The sequence below is a fragment of the Astyanax mexicanus genome, chromosome 8, assembly GCF_023375975.1.
Source record: "Astyanax mexicanus isolate ESR-SI-001 chromosome 8, AstMex3_surface, whole genome shotgun sequence".
NCBI classification, from domain to species: domain Eukaryota; kingdom Metazoa; phylum Chordata; class Actinopteri; order Characiformes; family Acestrorhamphidae; genus Astyanax; species Astyanax mexicanus.
This window is the reverse complement of record NC_064415.1, coordinates 44,077,894-44,092,897: the sequence shown is the minus strand read 5'-3', so window position 1 is coordinate 44,092,897 and position 15,004 is coordinate 44,077,894. Positions and strand designations below refer to the sequence as shown.

The 15,004-nt window shown below is 34.3% G+C and overlaps 2 protein-coding genes across 3 annotated transcripts; one reads left to right on the top strand and one right to left on the bottom strand.

Annotated features, from left to right (window-relative positions):
• On the top strand, nt 1-9,602 carry LOC125803929 (uncharacterized). Of its 2 annotated transcripts, XM_049482714.1 has the most exons (7): nt 1-179; nt 2,417-3,335; nt 3,709-3,805; nt 5,647-5,748; nt 5,942-6,117; nt 8,010-8,111; nt 8,211-9,602. In XM_049482714.1, the coding sequence occupies exons 2-7, from the start codon at nt 2,425-2,427 to the stop codon at nt 9,013-9,015; spliced, it is 2,193 nt and encodes a 730-aa protein (XP_049338671.1). In that variant the 5' UTR covers nt 1-179; nt 2,417-2,424; the 3' UTR covers nt 9,016-9,602. The 2 variants fall into 2 exon arrangements, with proteins under 2 accessions (XP_049338671.1, XP_049338670.1); XM_049482713.1 differs by lacking the exon at nt 1-179 and having other exon boundaries at nt 1,876-3,335.
• LOC125804024 (uncharacterized) lies at nt 9,597-14,971 on the bottom strand. The gene is made up of 9 exons (XM_049483129.1): nt 14,953-14,971; nt 14,691-14,743; nt 14,426-14,510; nt 12,940-14,175; nt 12,135-12,200; nt 11,865-11,919; nt 11,482-11,672; nt 11,232-11,361; nt 9,597-9,982 (listed from the first exon to the last, which is right to left on the bottom strand). Exons 1-9 carry the CDS (start codon nt 14,969-14,971, stop codon nt 9,832-9,834), a joined length of 1,986 nt encoding a protein of 661 aa, XP_049339086.1. The 3' UTR covers nt 9,597-9,831.
• Nucleotides 14,972-15,004: the final 33 nt, after the last annotated feature.

The window sequence follows — 15,004 nt, the reverse complement described above, 5'->3', positions numbered from 1 at the left end:
TGGGAGTTTTACTTACACAAAAGGGTTCTGAGGGCAGAAAGAAAACTGATTGGTTCAGAGAAACAACCAATCAATTTAAAGAAGAGGCGGGGGAAAAGGCAGGATCTGCTAAATGAAAAAAAAGACCGGGCAGTTGGATCCAGCCATCTTTGAGGAGTGAAAAATCACAGTTTTTGAAGGTAAGATGCTTTTATTTTTATTAAAATAATATTAATGTACTGAATAAGAGCTTTTTAAGTTAACTTGAAACAGTAGTGTGAATTTTCAGGCTAATTGGCTAGCAAGATTAGCACAGTATTTTCGATAGTCAGCTAGCCAAAAAATAGCAAAAGTAATTAAGTATTTTTTTTTTATTATTATTTTAAAGAGTTTATTTTGGGAACAGATATGCCTTATTAAATGAACTTAAAATAATAGTGTGCATTATTAGGCTACTGAGCCAGCTAACCTTGCTAGCTAGCAAGTTCAGATACTTAGGTTAGCTAATTAGCTCCATAGTTTAAAGTAGTTTTGATAAGGTCAGCTAGACATTTGTCAGCTATTAAACAATATTCAGTCTGATATAATCTACAATTATATGAAATGAGGGATAAAAATTGCATAGAGGTTGTTAATGTTAGTCAGATAATAGCAGTGTTCAACAGGCTTTAGCTAGCATGCTTGGTATATTTACTCTTGCTTACTTGGATGTGTAGTAGTGTATTAAGTCATACAAACACAACTTGAGAATGGAAAAGTTTTATACTGCTTTACAGGAATTGTAGAAATGTGTCTCGTGCTGTGTTATAAGCCACTGTAACGTTAATATATAGTTTTTTGCTGCTCTGGGGGCAGACGAATTGATCTATTGACATAAAAGACTCTATAACAGTGTTTTTTAACCTGTGGGCCGCACCCCCCAAGTGGGCTGCAGAGGTATTGCAAGCGGGCCATAGGGCAAAATTCTTTTTTTTTTTGTTTGTTTGTTCCTATTTTGCAAAGTAAATATGATTTTCAAATATATAAATAGTTTAGCAAATGTAATTTATAATGTGATGTCAATTAGTACTGATGCACACATTGAATTGTTAAATATAACATAGGTGTACTATAACGCTGCTCTTAGGGCAGCAGAACTTGGTTTTGTTTTAAATTATGAGTTACACAACTGCTTCCAATGTACTGTAAGTTTCGCCTTTATCATCCTGATTATCATCATGATTAATGTTGCATTTTGGGTTAGGAGGATTAAATCATGTATTCACATAGGTTTGTTTAATTGAAGAATATCTGACTACATACAGCGTATTGCTGCTCTTGGAGCAGCAGAATTGAACCATTGGCATAATGACTGTTTCAGATGAGCATTTGAAATTCAGACACAGCATAATGCTGCTCTTGGGGCAGGAAAACTGAAACATGTACAAGATTAGTCTGTAGGGTTAGCATTACCACTTTATATAGAGGCTAACGCTGCTCTTGGGGCAGCAAAGCACTGGTTTAAAATCAGAAGTAATTAACTATATGTTTGGGCTTTTTTATACTGATTAATTTTAATGCAGATTTTGGGTCTGTAAAATTGAGCAACACCAATATTAAATCCTGAAATTTAGCATGTTTATATTATATAAAGAATACTGCTACTCTTGGGTACAGGGTTATGTTCTGGGGGCAGCAGAACAGTAGTTGTAAAGGCGGCGGCAATGTACTATAAATTTGAACTGCATCTTACTGATTTATATTATTGTTCATTTTGGGTCAGTATAATTGATTCCTAGCCATATTTAGCAATAATATATTTTATACCAACTAGTGCTGCTCTTGGGGCAGCAGAACTGTTGTTTATTTGTGCAAATAATGTTAGATTAAAATGTTTTTTAAGGCTGTAGGGTTGGCTTTAAACGTGTTGATTTAGATTATTGCTGCATTTTGGGTTAGGAGGATTAAATCATATATTCACATAGGTTTGTTTAATTGAAGAATATCTGACTACATACAGCGTATTGCTGCTCTTGGAGCAGCAGAATTGAACCATTGGCATAATGACTGTTTCAGATGAGCATTTGAAATTCAGACACAGCATAATGCTGCTCTTGGGGCAGGAAAACTGAAACATGTACAAGATTAGTCTGTAGGGTTAGCATTACCACTTTATATAGAGGCTAACGCTGCTCTTGGGGCAGCAAAGCACTGGTTTAAAAATCAGAAGTAATTAACTATATGTTTGAACTACATCTTATTGATTCATATTCATTGGGTCATAACTGAACCATGGTAATATCTATCAATAGTGTGTTTGGCTTTAAATCATGTGCTTTGCTACTGGCATAATGGCCAACCTTTTGTAAGAAAAAAAATGAAATGGGCACTGTAACTCCTGTATAGAAGTAATGGTACTATTTTTTTGTTTTCATGTTTTGTTTTGTTTTTTGTTTAGGAAAGAAAATGGAGAATATCTGGATTAAAGGTGTTAGACGAAAGCTGAAGAAGGTTACAGATCCTGATGTCATACAAGAAGTAGTTGTTTTTGACGAGCAATGGGACTTCATGAAATCTTATATCAAGAAATTGGAAGATGAAACTCAGAGCTACTTTAAATCTCCTGTATGTACTCACAAGAACTACTATTACTACGCATGTGAGCGGTCCAGCAAACCAACTGGAAAGAGCAAAGGAAAACCAACACAAACCAGGGCCAACTCTTGTGGGGCCTATGTGTCTTTTAGAATAATAAGAGATGCTGCATTTACAGGTGCTGTTGTGAACAAAATGTTAAAACACCATGGACATGATGTTGACATTCAAGAAGAGGGTGTAAAAAACCCTGTTGACCCAGAGCTACTAGGTTTCATTGAAATGTGGCTTGAGCAGGGTCTGTCAGTTTCTGAAACACTTTTAAAGAGTGTTGATTGGGCAGAACGTCATGGACATGTAGACAAACACAATCGTCGTTATTATGTTACACCAGAAGACATAAGAACAATCAAAAAGAGCATAAATGCACTATTTTTTCCTGACGTGAATGATAGTGTCAGTGTGGATATTCTAGCCACATCAGAGCTGAAAGAAAACATTTCTTTTTATCAGCCTTTAAGTGAAGAAAATCCATTGATAATTGTAGTGCAGACTCCCTGGCAAAAAGAACTCCTGAAATTACATCCACATCCCATGATGTTCATGGACGCCACCTACAAAAGCATAACTTCGTATGGCTATGCATTCTATGCACTTCTTCTGAGCAACAGCATTGGTAGAGGAGTTCCATTTGCATACTTCATAGTCAGTGAGGAATCAGCAGCCACACTCTCTCTCTGTCTAGAAAAGCTTTCTAGCTCTAACCCTGGTTTTTATCCCAGGTTAGTATCCTATTGCTTTTGATCAGATTTTTCAGTTTATTGACCAGAGATATGTATTGTTATTTGCTAAAACTCCATTGAGGTTAACATTCATTTAAATGATGCATTTTTAGTGCTGTCAGAGTAAGTTATTTTTTTAAACATGAATAATTTTGCCAATTGTGGGGTATTTAACTTTTTTAACAGAGCCTAGTGACTTATTAGTGTTGTTTCACTTTTAGTTTTTGCATTTACTTTTGATATTTATGGTGATATATGTAAACTTGGCATGTCTACTGCGCAAAGGTTTATATATATATTGCTTTTCATTTATATTGAAATATGGATTAAATTTTGTATCCTCTCTCTCTATTCTCTTTTCATTCCTCTGTAGGTCAGTGATGGTTGACAAGGACCTAAAAGAGCTCAAGGCAATAGCACAGGTTTTTCCTTCAGCAAAGGTCCTCATATGCTGGTTTCATGTTCTGCAGGTATACATTAGAAAACATTTGGATGGCAACGGCTACTGACATTCAGAAAGTTTTGCATGAAATTGTATGTATATATTACTATTATCATTACTGATAATTTAATTCTCTAATAAACTAGTAGGAATATTTTATTACAACTCCAATTTCAATGAAGTTGGATGTTGTGTAGAACATATATAAAAACAATACAATGATTTGCAAATCCTTTTTAACCTACATTCAATACGCTACAAAAAACAAAACGGATACATTCTTTTTTAAATATATATATTTACTCATTTTGAATTTGATGCTGCAACATGTTCCAAATAAGAGTTGGGAAAGGGACATGTTTACCACTGTGTTACATCACCTTTCCTTTAAAAACACTCAGTAAGCATTTGGAAACTGAGGACAATAATAGTTAAATCTTTGTAGGTGTAATTCTTTCCCATTTTTGCTTGATGTACAATTTCAGCTGTTCAACAGTCTGGGGTCTACATTGTTGTATTTAGTGCTTTAAAATGTGCCACACATTTTCAATGGGAGACGGGTCTGGACTGCAGGCAGGCCAGTCTATTACCCGCACTCTTTTACTATGAAGCCATGCTGTTGTAACATGTGCAGAATGTGGCTCTGCATTGTCTTTCTGTAAAAAGCAGGATGTCCCTGAAAAATATATCGCTTGGATGGCAGCTCCAAAACCTGTATGTACCTTTCAGCTTTAATGGAGCTTTAGATATGTGCAGATTACCCATGCACTTTTGTCGTTTTGGGCCTTGTCACTTACTTGCAGGGATTTCTCCAGATTTTCTGAATCATTTGATGATATCATGGGCTGTTGATAAAATCCCTTTGCAATTTCATATTGAGAAACATTCTTAAACTGTTGGACTGTTAGATCATGAACCTTGCTTGTGAACAACTAAGCATTTCAGGGATGATCCCTTTATAACTAATTATGACACTCATCTGTTTCCAGTTAACCTGTTCACCTGTTTTTTTGAGCATTCCTTAGTTTTCCCAGTCTTTTGTTGCCCCTTTTTTGGAAAGTGTTGCAGCCATCAAATGAGTGAATATGTAAAAAACAATGAAGTTTATCTGTTTAAACATTTCATATTTCATTTCTGTTTAAACATTTCAACTTGAGTTTGTAGTGTATTAAGTTGAATATAGTTTGAAAAGACTTTGCAATCATTGTATTATGTTTTTATTTATGTTTTACACAACGCCCCAACTTCATTGGAATGGGATTTATATAAGAGAGCAGCATATTTAATTACTCTTTAAGACATATTTGAGTATTGTAGAATCTCCTGAAAATAGCCTCCGGTTTGTGTGCTCATCTTCTATAATAGTTTTGTAATGTTTAGGTAAATAAAGGTGCAGCTATACTAAATTAGTCTAGTTGTGTAAGAGATGTACAGTGTTACAACATCTGTTACTGACTGAGGCTCATTACAGGGAGATTTTAAGTCTATACCCGCTATTTATTAAATTATTTGCCCCTCAGCTAATTCATTTAAATTGTACAATTTAAAATACTTTCTCAACAGAAAGTGATGAATGTGATTAAGTTCAAATAATTTAGATTAATTAATCAGTAAGCGTGTAGTTACATCTAGAAAAGGAGAACGGTTTGTGTATGATGGCTTTTTCAAATACCTAAATAATTTGGATAAATTTAGTCCATTACCCTACCCATATAATGGATCCATCCAGGTGTGGTTTAGATCTGTGTGGATGCCTGGTTTAGGGTATTCACTACAATATGCATACAAGAAATGCATTGTTTTACTATTTAAAAAAATGATATAAATATTGATCATTCAATATTTTTTTAAATTTAATTTACCAAATAGGCAGTACACAGGTGGTTGGTAAAGAGAGATGGAGGAAACCTTCCAGTGGACCAAAGAAACATGGTCATTCAGGCAATGGCAGCAATGAAGGTGTGCCTAACGGTAAGATGTACTTTTGTACTTGATATAAGTAGTTAAATATTTGAATAAAATTCTTTTCACATTATTCATCTCTTGTTTGTAAAATAAAGTTTGTCTTCAGATTTACTTAGATGCCCTTTAACTTATTAAAACTTTTACATTGAATGTTTTGCAAGATTGTACCTATTATAATATGTGTTCCTGTGTTTTTCAGGAAGAGGAGTTCATCAACACAGCCGACGTAAAATGCAAGGAGCTGGATTCCTACCTTGGCAGTTCACATGTAACCGCCTACTTGAAGCCTCAGTGGATTTCTTGTGGACAGCTGTGGTCCAATTTTGGCAGGTCATTCAGTCATGAGAACAGTGAAACCAACAACAAAGCAGAAAGGTACAGAGTTGTATATTGGTTTATTTATTGCAATAATTTGCTATTTTAATCACTTTATACTGATAGAGCCTGCTTCTACAAATTTTATGGTATATTAGTAATGGCAATACTTATTGTAAAATTTGACAACAATTAGTATTGGCTCACTAAAACATGCTGCTCTTAAAAACAGCATATGTCATAATGTTGTCTTTACGCATTGCTGTGGTCTGATATTTATATACACACATAATTTTATGGAAATGTAGTGATACCTATTTTTCAGAGACAGAATGAGTGTACAACATACATCTCTAATAGAAAAAAAAAATGTTTAGACAAAGTAAAAATATGAATTGTATATTAGAATTTTACTTTGTCTGATATTAAAATTAGCTTGTTAATCTGAAAAAGGTAAGCATGACAAAAAAAGCAAAACCAAAAGAAATCTGTAAGTGGCAAATACTTTTTTCCCAGCACTATATGTTGCACCCTCATTCTGCTTCAAAAAGAACAGGGGTTGGTTTCCCGAAAGCTTCGTAACGCTAAGAACTTCGTTAACTCGTACTTAAGATTGATCGTTAATTAAAGAGTGTTTCCCAAACCGGTGCGTAACTAAAGTACTACGTAAACTCGCTCGCAGATTAACGAGTAACCTGACCCAGTCGTTATTCATAACATTCTACTTAAAGGGGATTTTGCTTGCAGTTCAGCACTTTAAGCACCAGGGACCGCCAATTTTGAGGGAGAAAAAGTATTATTTCTGTGGTTGAATCTATTATATTATATTATATTATATTATAATGCCAACTGTAGCTTGTAGTCTAACTGGGCATATTGGAATTGAACAATTACACACATAAATAAATTAGTAAAATACAGATTAGCAATGTTAGAGTTCTTGATATTAATGCAGCAATTAATGCAACCAATTAATTCCTGCAGATGATGCTCACGGTCTAAGAAAAGCTGCTGTATCCAAGTCTGTGCATTCTGTATCGTGGCGGTTACTGTGGCATACACGCTCCTATACATAATTCCCACCAGGCCGGGAATTACAGCACAACAAAATATATTTCCATTATCTAGTAAACAAAAAGGTATATGGCCTTCACAATCTCCTGACCTAAACCTGATGAACTGAGATGGTGATTTGAGGTGAGCTGGAGCTCAGCAGCGACTATTGTTCAGCACCTCCAGGAACTCCAGGAGACGCTGAGAAAACTATATTTATATAATAAATAATAATTATGCTATATAAATCTAATATAGTATATATATATATATGTGTGTGTGTGTGTGTTAATTTATTTATTTACAGGAATAAATATATAGAGACATATACACATATAGACATACAGGAACATATGTATACGTATTATAATATTATTTTATTATTACTATCATTATTATTAATAATAATAAATCAATTAACATTAATAATATGAATTAATATAATATATATTTATGTAATACATATTAATAATAGTAAACAAGTTTAATGTTTTAAAATAGATTTGATTTTTGATTATTCATTATTCATATGTATCTTTAGGAGTATTTTTTCAATGCCAAAGTACATCTAAATTAAAATTTCAGAATATGTATAATGTTGATGATTACAACACATTTCTACGTTTTTAGGGTGTAATAGTGAATAAATACTGGATATTTGGCAGTGTTGAATCAATGTTTTTGGTTCGACTGAGACTTCTTTAAACTTGTTTGTTAATTTTCGCTTTGCGAAGCTCTTTGGGAAACACTCGGAGAACTGGCTTGTTCTTTACTCACGTCATTCGTTATTCACTAAGACTGATCGTTTTCGGGAAACCCACCCCAGTTCAATAAAGTTTTTGAAAACCATTTCAAAAAACACACCTTTAATCAACACTTCTTTTATGTTTCTTACATAGATTCTTCCTTACAATTAAATATCAGTTTCTAAAGGGAAACACAAACCGGCGGATTGATCAGCTGCTTCGCTTGCTGTGTGGAGATCTCCAGAAATATTATTGGTAATTAAACTATTCTATTATTTTATTATTTTCTGTTCTTTATTACTTTTTTCACACATTTCCATATGTAATGACTGATTCTCTCTGTGTTATTTTAAGTTACATGGAAGACTTGGCAGAAATTGGACGGATCAAGGGAGCCAACACTGAAGACTTTTCTAATGCTGTCAAAAGTATGATTGAGAAAGGGCTTGATTCAAAATGTACAATTAATGAAAATGGAACATGTGTTGTTCCACCTGATACAGGTGCACAGAATAACACAGTTGATTTGGTGATGGTTAAATGTGACTGCAGAAGATCCAAAAGTGGTGCCATGTGTAAACACATTGTTTTCTCAAAAACAGTTGCACAGCAACAAGGAATAGACATTCAGGACATCAGGAATTCTGTTGCTAAAAAAATAATTAGCAGTCATTCATACTTTTCAGATGAGGAAACCCTCACAGTCTTTCACAGTGATGGGAGTTCAGGAACTATAAATCACAGAAGTTCAAACTTGTGTACATGTGTAGCAAATAGTTATGGTGAGAAATGTGTCTGTGTTTTGGTTCGTAGCATCCTCTTCTTGGCGCAGACACCTTGTGAGCTGATCTCAAATGATCCAGTTTGCCACAAAACACCCATGATAAAGTCAAAGGCTGACTTGCAGACCATGCTAACAGACCTTATTAAATGGAGTCAATCAGACAAGTACACTAAGAATGAAGAACTGTACAAGACAGTCGAGAGGGCACATAAGCTTGTTTTTTCAAACTTTTGTAGTCTGTCTAGAAAAAGAAGAACAACAGCACTACATGCCTATCGGCAAAGGATAAAGAAAGCACAAAAAGCTGTCACTATGAATTACATTTGTAAACGGAAAAGCAGAGGGAAAAAAAAAAAATTAGTAAAATTGAGCTAAATGTAAAAAGAGTTTTCTCCATCTTCAAGCTGCTCTTTAGGAGATACAAGGTTTTAACATTGTAATAATATGCAAGTGGTTTACAATGAATGTTGATGTCAAGTTCTTGAGACACTTTAATGAGATGTATAGAATGCATTATCTGTCAATTGTAATTGTTTTAAGTTAATAACTACCACTGTCAGAAATATAAGAAGCCCTCTTTCTATTGCAGTATTTGAAAAGAAAAAGAGGCAAACGTGTTAGAATCATAAGATGTTTTCAACAAATGATAATGAAATTCCTGTAAGTTAACTATGAGCTGCTAATTTATAGTTGAGTTGAGATTCTCTTTTAAAAACATCTGCAAAACCCCCAAGTAGTCAACTTTGTAATTGCATAGAATTGTACAATGTACTTGTTTTGGAAATACCTTGATTTAGATGAGTTTTCATAATTCCTACTGTGTGGAGTACCACAATTGTGTCATGTTTGGATTTACTGAGAAGCTCTTTCAAATGTATTTGATTTGTTTATTTGATTTACCAACTGCTTCACACTGGGATTCTCCAATATGGTGGAAAAATAAAATAAACAAATAATAAAAAGGATTGTAAATCTTTATTTACAATTACATTGTACACACAAAAACAATATTCAAAAACTAAAATACGTACATAACAAAGTAAAAAAAACAATCCCAAATGTATTTTTAGCAACAAAGTAACCAACACATATTGTAGTTAGTAGGCATATAACAAGGTTTCAAGCATGAAGCTAGTGTATATAACTATGAACATAATGTAAGCAGACAAAACAGTTGAAATTGGTTCTAATTCATGATTGTAATGCTTTCATTTTCTCTTTAAGACATGCATCAATTAATTCAAAAGTGCCTTTTATAACTGCAGGCCCAAGACCGTGAGTTGCCAGGTCAAATGTATGCCAGTTCGTCTCCAAAGCTTTTTCCACAGCTTTTAGGGTCTTTCTGCAAATGATAAAAACAAAAACAATGTTTATCCTTCCAGTTAAACTTGATAGCAAATGTTGTATGTCACTGATTCTTGAGAATTTGCATCACTAAGAAAAATGCAAATTCTGTTGGAAATGAAAAACATTTTCACGAATAAAAACAATCAAGGTTATAATCAGGGGCTCTTTTGAAAATATATAAGGATGTTTTATAGGTTTAGTTTTAATTAATAATTTATATAATGATTATTAAATGATTATATGCTGGGCTATTACCTACAAAATCAGTTGTCCTCTGTTAGGAGATTTTCATTTCAATTTATTAAAACTCTAAAAGTAATAATTGAATTAAATAATATCTTTACCACATGATTATTTTGGGGTTGCTTAATTTGTTCTACATATTCAACACCTCCATAAGATATTTATAAAAAGCAATACAATCAGGAAACTACAAGGTCAGCTACATTTCTGAGGACCCCATATTCAAACCTTAAGCTCTACAGCATGTTTCAAGATCACGTAAGCTCCTGAACGTTTCCTGTTTTCTCTTAAACTTAAATTCATATTTTTGGACACTGCTACTGTCACAATCATAACATGTCAACACTCTAAGTTTTATAAAAAAAAATTACATTAGATTAAACAAACTAGATATCTGAAGCAGCTAGCAAACAGAGGGGAAATAAGATGGCTAATGTAACAACTCATGAAATACTATGTGAGAGAGTAGATTTTTTTCACCACTGTGAGTTTTTCTGTTTGACAGCGGTGACAGACACCCCCATATGGTCCTCAACAGAGTATAATATAGAATATAATTACTGATCCAAATAAATCATTAACCTTTCATTAAATTGCACATTATTACTGGTGGTAATTACTATTTTTTACTATGATGATTTGATATTTGATGATATGAAGATGGGGTACTTTTAATAATGATATTGCTTAATTTTATCTTATATTCATTGAAAAATGTTTATTACAGAGCTCAGCTATAGTTATTTTTTGGACCAAATAATTAAATAAAGTTGTTGACTTATTGAATTAGGCTTAAAGTAAAAGTTTTTTTTAAAAAGTACACTTTAAACTATACAAAAATTAATACAAGTGAATATTTATCAGCATTTATGTGTACCAAGAATGGCAGATAATTATTTAAAAACTCTAAACACATTAAAGTTTCACGGTGACACCAGTACATGAACAGCCAACACCTTAGTCTATAATTATATACCTTTAGATTTTGTAAATTAACTTACCTGCAGTCCTCTGTTTTGGCCATGCCTTCGTGGACATTTCCATCCTCTAACAAGGCTTGACCCACTTTCTTCTGGGGTATGAATTTAGCTGCCAAATATGTTATATCATCAGCCAGGTCACGACATTCATCTAAAACAAAGTCATCGCAAAGAACATAATTTTTGATGTTAGAATTAAAATATGTACAAATATATATCATAATAATATGTGTGTCAGGGTGTGTGTGTGTGTGTGTATTTGTGTGTGTACCTTCACAAAGTTTGGAGCACAGTGAAGTTAACTTTGTGCGTTTTGAAGGATTCACCTCCAACTCTGCCAACTTCTGTTCTATGTTTCTTTTTTGACCTTTGGCCTTTCTTAGATAAGCCACCACAGTGTTTGCAGAGTAGCTCTCCGGTTGAGCACATCTTCTCTGCAGTTCATCAGTTGTGACCAGGTATCTGAAATATCAATAATATATCTATGATCTTGAGGAAGCTGGGGTGCTTAATAAAATGCATAGGATGCACAGGATTGGGGAAAAATGACTCGAAACATATCAATTCATTTATTTAATAACTGCGATTTCAACACAAATGGAACTGGAAAAAGAAACAGGTAATTGAATAGAATGTTAATTAATTAAAATGTACCTTTTTGTTTGGTGGAAGTCTGATACTTTTAAAACACTTTCCACGATGAATCCTTCTGTAAAACAAATAAGACAATTCAAATAAATGTAGGCAAATGAATTGCTTTATCCATAACTTGATGTCTCTGGATAAGCCCAGTAAAAAATAAAAAGTAGGGGCACCGAGTGGTCCAGCGGTCTAAGCGCTGCCACTATGAGCAGGAGGTCGCAGGTTCGAACCTCAGCTCATGCAGGCTTCACATGTATCGGAGGAAGCATGTGTTAGTCTCACCCTCCTGGTGTGTTGGGGCATTACTAGTGATGGGGGGAGTCCTAACAAGTGGGTTGGGTAATTGGCCTTGTAAATTGGGGAGAAAAAGGGAAAAATTAGAAATAAAATTATTAAAAAAAATAAAAATAAAAAGTACATTTAGTCCTGTGAACATGCTCCTCCCAAATATAACGGAATCATCTGAATTATAAGTAATTCAGTCAAAATATGAATGTTGCTACATCTAATCTAATATTGCTGTGCAATGACCTTACTTTTTAAAATTAACGTTTTTTTTTTCAAATGAGGTTAGTAAAGTTTCTGTGGCAGTAGTAAATTACAGTTTAAGAAGTTATAGTTCCTAGTTCTGTGATACTTGACAATACCCAACAATGATAAGGAATTTGCTTAAAATTATTTTACAATCAGATTTAATCATTTTCAACAATTACCAAAACTTATTTTTTATAAGACATGGAGTGCTAAACGGACCTGTTGTTTGTCCAGTCATATATGACAGCATTAAGCGTTTCTAGGACTGCTAAAAGGTAATATGCAAATACAAAGATGGCTTAAGATCCAACCAGGCAATGCTTTTGGTTAGAATAATTTACCTGGAAGACCCATCATATTCTACTTTACTACTCTTCTATTTGGAATGAAAACACATTCCAAAAATGTACTACATCATGTGTAAAAACTATTCCAAAACAAAATTGTTTTAGAAGATTTGTATACAACAAATTAACACAACATTAACGCCCTTGAATTGAGCAGAAGTTTAAAGTTTGGGCCAGTTACTCTAGTCATCTAATTTTCTATTTACTTGTCTGATCTCCTGGACTTTGTCCTGAAATATCTTCTCCCTCAGCTTCTTTGTCTCTGCTGCTTTGTCCTGATATATCTTCTCCCTCAGCTTCTTTGTCTCTGCTGCTTTGTCCTGAAATATCTTCTCCCTCAGCTTCTTTGTCTCTGCTGCTTTGTCCTGATATATCTTCTCCCTCAGCTTCTTTGTCTCTGCTGCTTTGTCCTGATATATCTTCTCCCTCAGCTTCTTTGTCTCTGCTGCTTTGTCCTGATATATCTTCTCCCTCAGCTTCTTTGTCTCTGCTGCTTTGTCCTGAACTGTCTTCTCCCTCAGCTTCTTTGTCTCTGCTGCTTTGTCCTGAACTGTCTTCTCCCTCAGCTTCTTTGTCTCTGCTGCTTTGTCCTGAACTGTCTTCTCCCTCAGCTTCTTTGTCTCTGCTGCTTTGTCCTGATATATCTTCTCCCTCAGCTTCTTTGTCTCTGCTGCTTTGTCCTGAACTGTCCTCTCCCTCAGCTTCTTTGTCTCTGCTGCTTTGTCCTGATATATCTTCTCCCTCAGCTTCTTTGTCTCTGCTGCTTTGTCCTGATATATCTTCTCCCTCAGCTTCTTTGTCTCTGCTGCTTTGTCCTGAACTGTCCTCTCCCTCAGCTTCTTTGTCTCTGCTGCTTTGTCCTGAACTGTCCTCTCCCTCAGCTTCTTTGTCTCTGCTGCTTTGTCCTGATATATCTTCTCCCTCAGCTTCTTTGTCTCTGCTGCTTTGTCCTGAAATATCTTCTCCCTCAGCTTCTTTGTCTCTGCAGCTTTGTCCTGAACTGTCCTCTCCCTCAGCTTCTTTGTCTCTGCTGCTTTGTCCTGAACTGTCCTCTCCCTCAGCTTCTTTGTCTCTGCTGCTTTGTCCTGAACTGTCTTCTCCCTCAGCTTCTTTGTCTCTGCTGCTTTGTCCTGAACTGTCCTCTCCCTCAGCTTCTTTGTCTCTGCTGCTTTGTCCTGAACTGTCCTCTCCCTCAGCTTCTTTGTCTCTGCTGCTTTGTCCTGAACTGTCTTCTCCCTCAGCTTCTTTGTCTCTGCTGCTTTGTCTTGAACTGTCTTCTCCATGAAGAGCTGTATAGTCTTTGTTGCTTTGTCCTGGATCATCTTCTCTTTGAACTTTATCATAATTTTGTCCTGAACTGACTATTTCCTGAACTCCTGTGTTGTCTTGGTTGCTTTGTCCTGTACTCTCCTCTACCTTAACTGGATTTCTTCTTTCCTGCCCTATTAAATGCAAAACTCAATAATTGAATCTTTTAAATAGTAAACAAACAACATTTGAAAAATAACAAAGGCTAAGAGAAAAAAAAAACTTTAGAGAGCCTATCACTTCATATTATAGTATATAGTAGTGGATCTCAAGGAATTGAGAATCCTATTGCGAATACTATTATGAAAGCATACATTTTTCATTATTTGACTCAAATGTCACATTTTATGTTCATTATAAGTTATTTACACTAAAATTTAGTACCTTTGCAAAAAAGACACTTGCTGTCCTCTGGATTCACAGGTAGACATTTTGCATGGATATTTGCTAAACATGTTAAGCATTTGTCCTAGAAAAAAACATTATAAATGATTACATCAAGTTTATTTTTATTTCTCCACAATTAATTAATCTTTTTTTCAAGGTTAATTTCAAGTTTAGTAAGAAAATAAATTTTACTCAAGGTTAGAATTACAGAATCTGTAATGTTTATATTATGTATTAAAAGGTGTAAAACTGCATCACTTGCCTTGCTCTTCTTAGACACTGTTTTATGACAAATGCCACAAACACCTGACCTATCTAAAACACAAAATAAATTTATTTACTAGGATTAAAACAGCAAGGAACCTAAACATATGTACTCACATAAGAAACCAATTACAAATTACATATTGGCACCTTCATTTTTTTCTTTTTCAGCAATTCTGTTGTAGTTTAGTTTTTTCCTGGAATACCAACTCTTGACTTTAGCTGTTTGATAGATGGCCTCACATTTGACTGTAGAATACTTTGGTATACACAGTTCATGGTTGACTATAAGTTGCCCAGGTCCACATCTCT